The sequence below is a fragment of the Panthera onca genome, chromosome B3, assembly GCF_046562875.1.
Source record: "Panthera onca isolate mPanOnc1 chromosome B3, mPanOnc1 haplotype 2, whole genome shotgun sequence".
Lineage (NCBI taxonomy): Eukaryota > Metazoa > Chordata > Mammalia > Carnivora > Felidae > Panthera > Panthera onca.
The window spans coordinates 104,304,510-104,318,276 of NC_138344.1; the positions used below are offsets into that span (position 1 = coordinate 104,304,510).

Genomic DNA, 13,767 nt, shown 5'->3' on the forward strand with positions numbered 1-13,767 from the left:
ACATAGGTATGAACAGAAACACAAGATAGATACCAAAGTCACATGACTTGGAGCTTAGCAAGGTATCAGAAGCAAAAATCTGCGTGCTCTGACCCCCTTAGGAATCTTAGCTTTCACAGGAGATAAACAATTGTTAGTATGTCTGGTTTTCAAGACCACAAAACTATTATTGACACCTCACTAGTGCCATCTTGGTATTAACCCAGGACTAAATATAGAAAATCCCAGACTGCGAAGAGTGTAATTTTCAATGCCTGTTTAAAATATACAACGTTAAATGTCATCCTCAATTACCATACCTTGAACCTGAAGGAACGGGTGCGCTGCCCTATCTGAGCTAGAAAACGAAATATGTCTTCCAAACTTGACGTAAGCAGTAGCACTTCAATAAAACTTAATAAGTAGTCTGCAGTATTGGTTGGATACTTTTTAAACAGAACTCCCTAGGGACTTACACTCTCAACAGACACCTGGATTTTCTTAGTTTGTAGAAATATTGTCTCTATAACCTCACTAAGTATGATCTTGATATACTCCAAAAACTATCAGAAACAGAAAAAAGAAAAGATTGGACCTTGATTGAAGCCTATGATTTGAGTAAAAAACTTTTTTTTTTAATTTTTTTTTTTTAACGTTTTATTTATTTTTGAGACAGAGAGAGACAGAGCATGAACGGGGCAGGGGCAGAGAGAGAGGGAGACACAGAATCGGAAGCAGGCTCCAGGCTCTGAGCCATCAGCCCAGAGCCCGACGTGGGGCTCGAACTCACGGACCGCTGAAGTCGGATGCTTAACCGACTGAGCCACCCAGGCGCCCCAAGAGTAAAAAACTTTTTTATGCAAGCTCTGTGAACCAATAGCGATTAAGTTGACTGTCCGGCCAATTGCTCCTTTTCACTTCAAACAACCTTTTCCCCTACAGTCAAAAGAGCTACTGGAGAGAGTTTCTGGCAGCCATGATTGCATAACTTGACCCTGCCCCAAGCCACCATAGTCCATAGAATCAAGAGTATGCACTTGACACAAATTGGGCCAAAGAGTCCCTTTCTCCGGGAATCTGGATTTAGAAGTAAGAGATTCTTGCTCAATCTGTCTGCTCTCTTGAATAGAGGACACGTAAACACTGGAACTGCTGGCAGAGGCTATTTTCAACCATTTGGACAAGGAAATTGAGAAAGCCAGCCTGCAGCAAGAGACAAGAATGGAGAACATGTGCCAGAAAAAAGAGATGAAAGGCAGAGAAAGAGGGCTTCCTGTTTTCCCTATCACCCTCCAGGACCTGATGCTAGCTCATCCCACCTGATCCCTGCCCCTAAAATCCATAGAATATTCCCAGTATCCTTTCAATCACTTCCATTTTTGCTTAAGCCAGTTCAAATGCAATCTTGTAACTAGAGATCAAATAAGTCCTCACGAACACTCCAGGTCTCTCCATTTTATTTAGTCTCAAATAACTGAGAACCAGTTTGCACAAATTTTTTAAGGCAAGATCTCTGAAAGGAGAATCTAATTCCAGACTCTCAAGGCAGATAAATGCAACAAAATTAAAAATGCTTATCCTAAAATGTTAAACGGAAGAGAAGCAGGGCACAAAATTGTGTATATATCAGAATTATGACTACACTATAGTTTACATTTGCCAAAACTCAAGAAGGGGAGCCCTATACACATTAGGAAGAAAGGAAGGAAATTAACCAAAATAACAGTAGTGTGCTAGAGTGACAAGTTTATTTTTCTTTTCCTCTATATTCTTCTGGGTCTGTAAATAATTAAACGCTTTATAACTTAAAAAAATTAACTCCAGAGATTATGTAGAAATATGTTCATATGTTTATAACATATATGTTTATATGTTTATAACATGTTTATATGTTTATAACATAATGATGTATTTTTTAAAGTAGAACATAAAACACTCTGTTATGTTTACTGCTATATAAACAGCCCAAAAAGGAACTGTGCTTCTAAAACTCTGCATATTAAAGAAACACTGCAACTTTCAACAAACTGGCTCAAAATTAATCCTCAGGCTTCGCTTCCTCTCCACCTGTTTGCCCTCCCAATCCTATCTAACCCTACTTGTCCCCAACCCATGCTACCCATCTTCAAATGGGCTTCCATGCTTCCCCTCCCCCACTCTCTTGCCCCTATTCTCCCACACCCCTGGTACCCTTGCACTCCCTTCTACTTTGAGGTCTGGGTATCTCTAGATATGCAGGCTCATCCCGTCCCTCATAGGCCCTAGATTTGTCTTCTCTCTTTTAGATCAACCCACTGGGAATAACCTCATCACAAATGGCCTCCAGCCCATTTTAAACTATCCTTAGGGGCAACCCAGATAAGTGTAATACACTGCCCCTTTCGATTATAGCACCAGACAAGCCAGAAATGGATAAGGAATGGAAAACCATTGTGAACTTGGATAATGTGCAAATGATCTCTAACATCGCTCTAACACAACTTTCAATACCAATTCAAAATGCAATGCTGAATATGAAAAACAAACAGCAACCAAAAAAAGCGGTAAGTCACTTATTTACCAGGAAAAAATGAGCAAGGCTCTTGGATGGTGAAACCAATTCTACTGTCTTCCTCCATAATCATTAACAACTTCCATATATTGAACTGTGCCAGACATTCTGCATCCATTGTCTTACATAATCCTCCTAGTGACCTGTGAAACAACTACTTTTATTCCCATACTACAGGAACAAAATTGTTGAGCTGAGGTGTTTAACGGCTAAGAAGTAGCAGAGCAGAATCTTAAGGTCTTTGCATTAGACCTCATGGCCTCAAACAGGCCTTAGATATACTTTCTTTAGAAAGCCGGTCTGAAACTTAATGTTAAGCCCACGTGTTAGCTAGTAGTCGTAGCAGTATTTTATAATACAAATACCCAACTTATATGTAAATTTATATTTTAAATGAAAAATACACACCAAAATTAGCACTGTAGAAATGACATAATCCAACGTGAATAACATAAACAATGATACTCATACAGTCCTTGTATATTACAGTTAAAAGCTATGTAACAAAGACTTCTCAATACTCCTCATCGATGGTAATTAGAACTGTCTATGAAACACTACCTATCACATACAAAGCAATATAAAGCTTATTATCAGGGTAAAACAGAACATGAACTGGGAGAAATAGTGATGGCGTTTGTGTCACTAGCAAGAGACAATTTTATAACTTACTCCAGCCAGAGTTGCTTAAATGTTACGTATTGTACCATGAAGACCAACATCAACCATTTTAAAAGGGGGTGGGAGGAAGGACCACATTGTATTTCTTACAATTCTACCAACTTGGTACTACTCTGTATTGAAAAAAAAAAAAAAAAAAAAAAAAAAAGCCTTTGCCCCTTTCAAGCATAGAGAAAGTGATAAAGAAAACAAGAAGGGCAAAAATGCAGAAGTTACAACCACAAAGGTAAAGTGATGCCATCTGATGTATTCTCTCAATAGGCACATCTGTTTGATTCATTCATAGCTGGTGAATTTTTTCTCCAATTGCTACTATCATGGACTCTCTCCCTTTCTGTGAGAAAATAATTAACTCCAATTTCTTCAAAGGAAACTATAATCATTCATTCATTAGTACAACAAACTTTATTGAGCACCCAGGATATATACCAGACACTTTGCCTAAGAGGAAAATACATAAATAAAGATAAGTCCTTGCCCTCCCTCAGCTCTGTGGGTGAGACAGTCTAGTGTAAACAGCCAAAAATAGTGTGCTAAGTGCTGGAGCAGAGGTGAGTACACAGTATTATAGGAGCACAGAGGGAGGATTAACCCAGCCTGGGGCAATCAGGAAGCTTTACAGAGGACAGCGTTTCAACTCAGCCTCGGCCTTCAAAGAGCTTTCCAAAGAGTGATGAAGGAGACACAGGGAGAGGAAGTCATCTGGCCATAGTGTAAAAAAAGCATTGAGGAGGAGAGCATGGGGACAATAATGTTATCGAAATAATGAGCCCCTGGATGAGACTATGACCAGGGTTTGTGGAGGCCATGTGAGCTATGAAAAAAACAAACAAACAAACAAAAAAAACAACCTGGGGGCGCCTGGGTGGCTCAGTCAGTTAAGCTTGTGACTCTTGGTTTCGGCTCAGGTCATGATCTCACGGTTTCACTGAGTTTGAGCCCCTAGTCAGGTTCTGCAAAGTCTACTTCAGATTCTGTCTCTTCCTCTCTCTCTGCCCCTCCCCCAAAAGTGGACTAAAAATCCAACAATCAGATTAAGGTGCTTGAATATATGGAAGACTATGAATACATTAAATTATTAAAAATATATAGATCGATGAATGGATAAAGAAATTGTGGTTTATATACACAATGGAGTACTACATGGCAATGAGAAAGAATGAAATATGGCCCTTTGCAGCAACGTGGATGGAACTGGAGAGTGTGATGCTAAGTGAAATAAGTCATACAGAGAAAGACAGATACCATATGTTTTCACTCTTATGTGGCTCCTGAGAAACTTAACAGAAACCCATGGGGGAGGGGAAGGAAAAAAAAAAAAAAAGAGGTTAGAGTGGGAGAGAGCCAAAGCATAAGAGACTGTTAAAAACTGAGAACAAACTGAGGGTTGATGGGGGGTGGGAGGGAGGGGAGGGTGGGTGATGGGTATTGAGGAGGGCACCTTTTGGGATGAGCACTGGGTGTTGTATGGAAACCAGTTTGACAATAAATTTCATATGTTGAAAAAAAAAGACAAAAAAAAAATATAGACCAATGAGAAATGTTTAGTGTGAAATAAAAAGAATTTGCATGTATTTATGGATATAAAAAAGACTGAAAGGATAATATTAACCAAAATGTGAATACTAATCACCTCTGGGTGATGGAATTATGAGTAATTTTGTTTTAATCTCCCTTTGCTTCTCTGCCTTCCAGATTTTCTGCATTAAGCATGCATCACTTTGGCAATTAGTGGGGGAAATGAGTGCTAAAATAGAACAATGTAAGCTGGGCTCAGATTGTGGCATGCTAAGGAGTTTGGACTTTACTCCACAGAAAATCAAGACTTATTCCAGGCATTTGATGAGGGACGCGAGATGAACAGATCTACACTTTACGAAATTAAATGTTAAGGTGTGCATACTAGATTAGAAGGGTTTGAGGCTGGAGGAAAGATGTGATGGATAGAAAGAACTAAGGTAGTGCCAGTGGGGATGGAAAACACATATTTAGGGAAAAACAGATAGGACTTCTTAACTGAATATGGGTAAGAAAAAAGGGTAGAGGTTTGAGGATAACTCCAGGTTTCCAGGCAATTGGTTAGATGCAGATATTGGAAGCTAAAAAGTATAATAAGAAGGAAAGGGCACATTTTAAGGGCAGGCTGATGAATTTAGTTTTATGTGTGACATGCCTAGAGGACATCCAGGTAGGAAGTCTAGTAGGAAGTTCGAAATGGCCTGGATTTAGGAAAAGAGAACCTAGATATACAGACTCATAGGAGACAGCGAAGCCAGGGGATTGAATGAGCTTACTCAGGGAAAGTAGGGTGAGAAGAACCAACTGAGGCTGGAACCTGGGGACATGCTAAGTCATAGCAGCAGTCAGAGACATCAGAGAGCCAGAAAACCCAGAAGCTGATAGAATTCTTTTTGGAGAGGAGATGCTCAGCGCTGGGATCAGAGTAAGGAGAAGAGGTTTTACTGTTGCAGCTACCAAGAGTAAACAACCACAGAACCTGGTCACTAATGGGGCATAGAAAAACGAAAGGCCAACAGGTGCAAAAAACATAGAACGAAGAAAGACAACTGGTTGCCATCTGAGATGGAAGGTGCAGTGAAGAGGTGGGACTTTTGTGAAAGCTGTCAAAGCTGACCTACTGCATGGCTGTTCTGAGACAGCAAATTCTATACTCTTTTTTTTTTTTTTTTTTTTACAAACAAGGAAACTGGCACAGAGAGGGTCTCAGAGCCAACTCCTGGCAGGTTTAAGAGTAGAATCGATCTCCAAATCACTAGGGTTTAATTCACCACACACCAACATACCACCTCCTTATACAAACACAAAAAGAAGGCTCACCCCAAGAATATCAATTATGGAATACAATAAAACGTAAGTTGACTTATCCTTTGACTTGACTAACGGAAATAACTTCTTACTGCATACAGCTCTCTCTCTGACCACCACCTCTCATCTTCCAGCTAACTTCCGCTCCCCTTTGATCCCACTGAGGTTGCAACCCACTGATCCTACCATCTCTTCACTCTCCTTAACTACCTTGATTTCCTCTCCTCTACTCACCAGCTTTAAATTCTACGGTCAACCATTACGGTAATAGCTTTCTTGCATCCATTTACTACTCCCTTTCCCCTATTATTTTATCATACCCATTGGATAATCTGCACTCTGGTGAAGTCCTTCTCTTCACTTGCTCCAAGTCTTCATTGTATCAGTGAATATAACAACCTACCGACTGGTCTCACTTTCAATTTGTGGCCAGAAACTTTAAATGGGCTCTTTAAGGCAGCCAAACCACTTTACTGCACTTCCCCGGTCTGGTCATGCTCCCTACTCAATTATTCACACCTTCTCTCTCCTCCGACCACTACCACACCCTCCCCCATCCTCACTTTCAGTTGATTCCTTGCTTCCTCTTTGGAGAAAATTAAAGCAACCAAAGAGAAACTCAGCTGCCTCCCACCATCTTGGTTATCCACCTTCCAGAACCTGCGCCCACACACACTGCCCTGCATGAAGTGTCTTTTTTCTTGTGCGGTAGATTCCATGCCTTATCTCTCCCACATTATGGATTATTCTTTCTCTACTGAATCATTCTCAAGTCTTTGCAAACTTGCTGTTATTTCTTCCATTAAAAGAAAAAAAACTTCCTTGATCCTACGATCCCCATTGGCTCTGCTCCCCTTTGCACAAAAAATCCTTGAAGAGTTGTCTATGCTCACACTTCCAAGTTCTCTAATTCTCTTATACACATTTTAGTAAATTTTATCCTACCTTACCTGCTCTTGTCAGGCTTCTTGTCAAGGTCACCAATGACCCCCAATTGCCAAATTCAGTGGTCAGTTACAAGTCTTTATTTCACTTAACTTTTCAGCAGCATCGGACTCAGCTAATCCCTTCCCCTTGAAACTCTTCACTGGCTTCCAGGGTATCACAAGCTCCTGGTTTTCCTCCCACCTCCCTGGGAGCTCCTTCTTGGTCTACCTGCATGGTTTCTCCTCTTCCCCAGCCTCTTAATGTCTAAGACCCTCAGGATTCAAAGCTTGTTCCTTTTCTCTACATAAATTCACTCTTGGAGCTCTCATCAGTCTTAGGCTTCAAATACCATCCAGATGCTGAAAAATCCCTAATTTATATCCCCATTCAGACCTTTCCTATGAACTCCAGGCTTACCTTCCATCTCCAATTACATTTAACCTTCCTCAAATATTATCCTTAGCCCCAGACTCCCTCTACCTTGAAGCCTTCCGCATTCAGCTGTTGGCAACTCAAAGTTGGTCAAACCAGAAAAGATGGAATCACATTTTGCTCCTCTCTCTCTTGCAGATGTCATATCCAGTGCACTGGTAACCCCTACTGGCTCTAACTTCAAGTATCTGCAGAATCTGACCACCTCTTACCACCTGTTACCACTCTGGTTCAGGCCGACATCATCTCCCACCCACGTTATTGCAATAACATAGCTAGTCTCTCTGCTTCCACTCCTGCCTGAATACAGCAGTCAAACTGATCCCTTTGAAAAGTAAGTCAAGTCACATCACTCCGTTGTCAAAACCCCAGAAAGGCTTCCCAAAGGACTTACAATGGCCTCTAAGGCTCTACTTTACCCGAGCCCCTGCATTCACAGTCACTCCATCTCTACCCATTCTCCCAACTGCTCACTCCACTTCAGGCATGCAGATCTCCATGCTTTTCCTCTAGCATGCCAGGCACGTCCCAGCTCAGAGCCTTGCACTGGCTGTCCACCCTGCCTGGAACATCTTCCAGATGTTCACGCATCTAACTTCTTCACATACTTCAAGGCTTTGCCTGGTTGTGATCTCCTCAGGGAAGTCTTAACAGGCTGCCCTATTTAAAATTGCCACAATCTCTACCCCTCCCCCTCAGAATTGTTCATTCTTTTTACCCTGTTGTGATTTTTTTAAAGCACCTATCACCTTGAAGCATACAACATTATTTGTTTGTTTGTTTGTTATCATTGTCTGTCTCCACTCACTGAAACTTCAGCTCCAAAAAGGAACACGCTTTTGTCTGTTTTGTTCATGGGCGTATTCTTGGCACATAGGAGGTCCTCAAATAGCACTTGTTGAATAGAGGAGTCTATTTCCCCCACCAGACCAAAAGTAACTCAAGGCTAGACAAATGCTTCCATCATTTCTGCACCCTGATTATTATCCTGATAATATCATACCCTGACAATATATTTCATACACACACACACACACACACACACACACACACACACTTCTCTTTGTGTCAGTCTGACTACTAGCATTTCTTCTGCACAAGGCACTCATCTTCCTGATTGCCAGGGACGGCACCAGTATACATTAACAGGAGGCTGATCACTGATGCATTTTCTCAGAGCTGAGTCCCCACCTACTTCTAAAAAGGTAGATGGCATAGATATCAAGAGATCATCCTTAAGGCCTCACATGTGACCAGTCAGAAAATGGGAAAGTCACCTTGCCTCCACATATTCCATATTCCTCACCATAGCCTTTCCCTTAATATATCCCTCCAGACTTCCCCCAAGCTGTTGCTCATTCCTGGTAACAGCTAAATCAATTGGCCATATTGTACTGGTTTGCTTCAATGTGTTTGTTTACTAGTTGAGGCCTGCATTAAGGGCAGGATTATTTCACGGTGCTCGGCTGCCTGGCTCTCTTCCAGCTCTCTCCTCTCCTCGTCTCTCACTGTGCAAAATGGCAATCTCTTTCTACCTCTGAAGGCACGAACATCCTGAAAGTTATTTGACTAGCATGTAATTCTCTGTGCTCATGAGATTGTCTTCACTGACTTCTGTGGCCTCAAGTTAGATAAGTGCCCATCAAAAATAACTACGCCAAATGTACCTTTATCCCTGTTCGCTTCAGTTACTGTCTCAGCCCATGCTCTTCCCTCTTTTTGTCCTATTATTGCACTGCAAATGAAACAAGGGCCGCTATTTGAATGAGCACGGAAAGATAATATGAACATGATTTTATTTAAAATGTCACTTTTCCAGTATTCCATTTGGTTTGTTCTTTATTAACCACAGTTCCATTGTTATAAAAATTATATTAATAAACTACCCTGGGTCTTGAAATTTCAGACAGCTTCCATGTTCTCTAAGCAACCAAAATCCCATGGTTCCTAATTAAAACATTCAATTACTTGGTGAAATCCAACTAATGTCCACATAGCATACTTTCCTTGCCATAGTGCTTTATGGTGCCTCATAGCATAGTGCTGTCCTTAAGTTTCTAGGGTAAAAAAAAGAAACCCTTTGCCAATAGGGGGAAAAAAAGAAGTTTTTGAATCTATAGTACAAAGACTTCAAACTGCATTCCACAGTGTGTTATTTTCTTTCCAGAAAATTCTAACACTATATAATTACTTTTGTATGGAAAATGAATAATGTAAGCTTCTAAAAACAGCTAGACTGAAACCATCCAAATCAGACAGGCCTTTCCTGAAACCAAATGAAATATCAAATGAGAAAATATCTCTATGAGAACAAAGCTCCTGAATTATTATTAAATAGAGATGCAGCATAGTGGGGGAGAAAGTTACATGAAAAAAAAAAGTGTTTTCTCCTCTATGTGTCAGGGTTTGTCTGCTTCAGAGAAACTGTAACATTGATCGGACCCCAAAATGTCACAGAAAAATACCAATCAGAAATGCATCGAGGATCTTGCACGGTTTCTGGTTAAAAATAACAGCAAAAACATCAATTAGGCTCCATCTATTGCGACAGAAACGCATTGATACAAGAAAAGCGAGATCCCACCTGCATGGGAATTAAGCCGCAACTAGTCCCCCAATTCGGAGAAAAATGAGCTTCACTTTGGTCGCTGGCTGAACTAATTCCAGCAAAGATAGCCAGTGGGGTTTGTGTGTTGGGGGGAGGGGGACAGAGTAGAGCGCACCTCAACGCCCTCCCCGCGAAACTGCTCTAGAAATGTGAAAGCATCCGCGCCGCACGACCCCCCCTTAGCTGGGAGAAAGCCTGTGCAGAACCGAGAAGCCTACTCAGGCTGAGAGGGAGCCGCGACGTGCCGCCGGCCGCGCGGGAGCTTGGCCCTGTCGCGCCTCCCGCTTGCACACACCCCACCCCCAGTCGTTTGCACCGGTCTCTGGCTCCAGGCGCCGGCACTCGGAGACCTGAGCAGGTTTCTCTCTGCCCGGGGTGGAGGACCTCGCAAAGACCTTTTAGCAGGAGTAATTCCCGCGCTGGCGACGTCTCGACAGCCGGAGTGAACGAGCAGAGCCGGCCTGCGCCGGGACCCAAGTCTGCCTCTGCCGCCCCCGCCGGCCCCACCCCCGAGCCTACCCAGCCAGCGCGCCCGGCGCCCCGCCTGCAGCCCCGCACCCAGTAGGGGCTGGGGGGAGTGCAGCACCTAGGGCTGACTTTCCGCTAAGTAAACAGCCATGGCAGCCTTCCCCTTGGTGGTAAATGAGCCAGAGGTGAGCCGGCCGACGGCCGCCCGGAGCGCTCACCCGGTCCCCCCGGCGCTTCCGACCCCAAGGCTGCCACTGTTTCCAAACTCCTAGGCGCAAACGGCCCGGGCCCCCGTTCTCTCTCGTGGTTCAGCACCGAGAACAACGGGCATACTTTTCGCCCCAGCGGCCCCACCGCCAGGAAGGTAGCGTTAGCGGTACCGGCAGGGCTGCAGGTGTCCGGACCGCGCGCCCTCCCACATCCCACCCGCTCCGGTGCCTGAACAAGGCAGCCCCGCGGCGTCTTACTTTTCTGGCTGGAGTAACCCGGGTAATAGCCATAGTAGCCAGTGATCCGCAGGATCCGGTCCTCGATGGTGGCCACCCCGTTGGGGGCCGCTTTGACATCCATAGAGAGCGCGGGGCGGCGGCCCCGGGCGCGGCAGGGCGGAGAGCGCAGCGCGGGGCCCGGGAGCTGGTGCAGGTGCTGCTGCCGCCGCCGCCGCCGGTGCTGATGTTGCAGCTCGTGCTCCCGCGCCCGGGCTCTGACTCCACCGCCCGGCGCAGCACCGGCTCCGCATCACAGCGGCGGCGGCGGCGGTGGCGGCGGAGCGGCCCCCACTCGGGCCGGCGTCTCCGTCAGCCTGGCAGCTCTCCCGCCCGGCGCACTGCTGCCCGAACAGCGCCCCCTCACCTCCGACGCCCACCGCGGCCGGGCGGGTGTGGGCGCCCCACCTGGCCGCAGACTCTCCTCGTTAACCCTTCTGCCGTCCTTCCCCGGGGACTAGACATCCCCTAACCCCACCTGCCAGAAGGGATGCCCTGTCCGGGGGCGTGGGAGGAAAAGAGAAGGTGAGCTGGTGGCAGGGGCTCAGGGAGGCCCCCTGGGTGGAGGGGTGGAGATGGAAGAGACCGAAGCGGAACCAAGTGTTAATGTGAGAGGTGCACCGTCGCTCGGGAAGATGACACCTCGGGGGCGCCCCCGGGGCCTGGTCCCCGCTAGGCGTCTGCACCACCTGGGATCAGCTGATGCGCAAGTGTTCCCAGGAGTTAATCAGTAGTCCAAACTTGCCTAGACGACGAGGAGTCTTTTTCTAAAGAAATGAAAAGAAAAATGAGGCCTCCGCAGGTGGCACGTGGAGTGATTATCCCGGTATTGCGGACACGGAGACTTTCAAAGATGAAGCCCTCAAGTCTGACGGTCCATGTCCCGACCCTCCAGCCTCCCAGCGAAAACATCAAAGGCTAGGGAGACTCAGCTGTGCACAGCATGTTTATTTTGCCAGTTTCAAATGCCCTTAGGAGAAATGATTTTCTCCCTTTATTGCCAAAAACATCAGGGGGGAAGCCCTTCAAACTGTAAATATCTGGACGGATGAAAGTTTTAGCTGCAGCCTAGAGACTTTCCATCTGAGTCGAGAACGTCCTTGAGCTGTGTGTTCAGAGCCAACACCCTCCCCTCAGGTGTAACTCTTCTGTTTTCGTGAGATACCCACCGGGTTAGAATCAGTGAGTAGTGGAGATGATTTCTCTATTCAGTTGGTAGTCACAGCCTCCTGAAAACAATCTTCAAAATTTCAACTCAGAAACTAAAGGGGATGGGGGTTCAGGTGTCAGCTCATCAGCTTAGAGGTCATTATGTTCATTTTCCATCCAGACCCAGTTTAAGACACATCCCTGCCAGATTTCACATTTCTAAAATTTAGGGAGGAGGTGGGGGGGGGGGGGGAAACAAGTTGACCTCAGTGCCCCTTCAGAAACCTCCAAAGAGCCAATCACAGCATTCTGCCTTCAAGCATTTTCCCCATTGTGTGTATATCCTTAAGTGGGAAGAAATGTGCAAACTTTTTAAAAGATGAATTAGATTTAAGCATAGGAAAATGCAGGATTAAATTCCACAACGTGTTAAGGGGTTTCATCCAGACACAAAGCCTAGCACAGATTTTTGAGAGTGGAGTGAATCTGAAATGATTGTGGCTGGAGAAGGGAGGGTTCATAAAGTAGCCAATTTCCTCCCACACCTGCTTCCTGGGCGCAGAAAGATGGAAGGAACTTAAAGGTCAAAATGAACTTAAAGGGAAAACCAACCTTGGATGCAATGGTGAGGAACTGAAATTTAAAGCAAAAATGGAAGGATTATGCCTTTATACTCTGCTGCCCAACACCCCACCCCCGACAGTGATTTTCAGCACACTTTGGTACTTTTATTATTTTTATTTCGGTGGCAAACCTTATACAAAATGTATGCATTGTACATGGTGAAATGGGTTGTTCACACTAAGATGTCCCTTTTGTTTAAAGTTACTATAAGACAAATTTGCCTGCATTACATCTAATATGTGTTTAATAACATCATAATCCATAGCATATTAATATATCAATGATTCAATGAGAGAGAAATTAAGAAACTACTCCAGCAAAAACCTTCTGGTGTAATAGGAATATGAATATACACAGACTTTAAAGACAAGTGGTTTTGCCCTATTAATGCTTATAACTTATTTTACCATAATGTATTTAAGAGCTAAATTACACTTACTCTGTAAATTATTGCCTTCTTCCTAGTGTTGCTTTGTTTTTAGAAATGTCCAGAGTAGTGGTTAGAAATGTACTTAACTGAATCTCATCATTCGTACAAACAGCAAATTCAGCATAAATTTAAATAATGTAAATATTATACCCACAAGAGTCTATGTTTCCTAAAATAAATTATTTTAAAAAATCTCTGACTGACCTGGGAATTAATTTCAAAACAGCAGAGCATTTACAAGTGTCTCCCTAATCATCTGTAATAGGGTGACTAAAACAGTAAATGCAAGCACATACCACAGTCTAGGCCACACATTTTTTTAATGGAACTGAAATTCTACAATTATTAATTGATCAACAATGAGAAGCAAATTTCTGCTAGTTGATAAGCACTCTCTGTTGCATATGAGAAAAGTTTTTTAACCTTTCAAATTTCACGTTGCATGTCATTAAAAGTTTATGGAACTTCTTTTGAGGGGAAGAGAATTTTTACAAAACATTTTTATGTGGTCAGCCCACCAGTGTTCACAAACCCAAATACAAAAATTGAAATTTACAAAATGTGAAATACCCGAGTGTCTCAAATCTGTTCTGAAAAAAATGAGGAA

General features: G+C 43.8%; 1 protein-coding gene across 2 annotated transcripts in view; it reads right to left on the bottom strand.

The window, feature by feature from the left end:
* SLC35F4 (solute carrier family 35 member F4) overlaps positions 1-11,275 on the bottom strand; it is a 241,316-nt gene extending 230,041 nt beyond the window's left edge. For both annotated transcript variants that reach the window (XM_078448214.1, XM_060619921.3), the window contains exon 1: positions 10,940-11,275. In XM_078448214.1, coding sequence (XP_078304340.1) covers positions 10,940-11,042 — 103 coding nt within the window. In that variant the 5' untranslated portion in view covers positions 11,043-11,275. The remainder of the gene's footprint in view (positions 1-10,939) is intronic.
* Between the last annotated feature and the right edge of the window lie 2,492 nt (positions 11,276-13,767).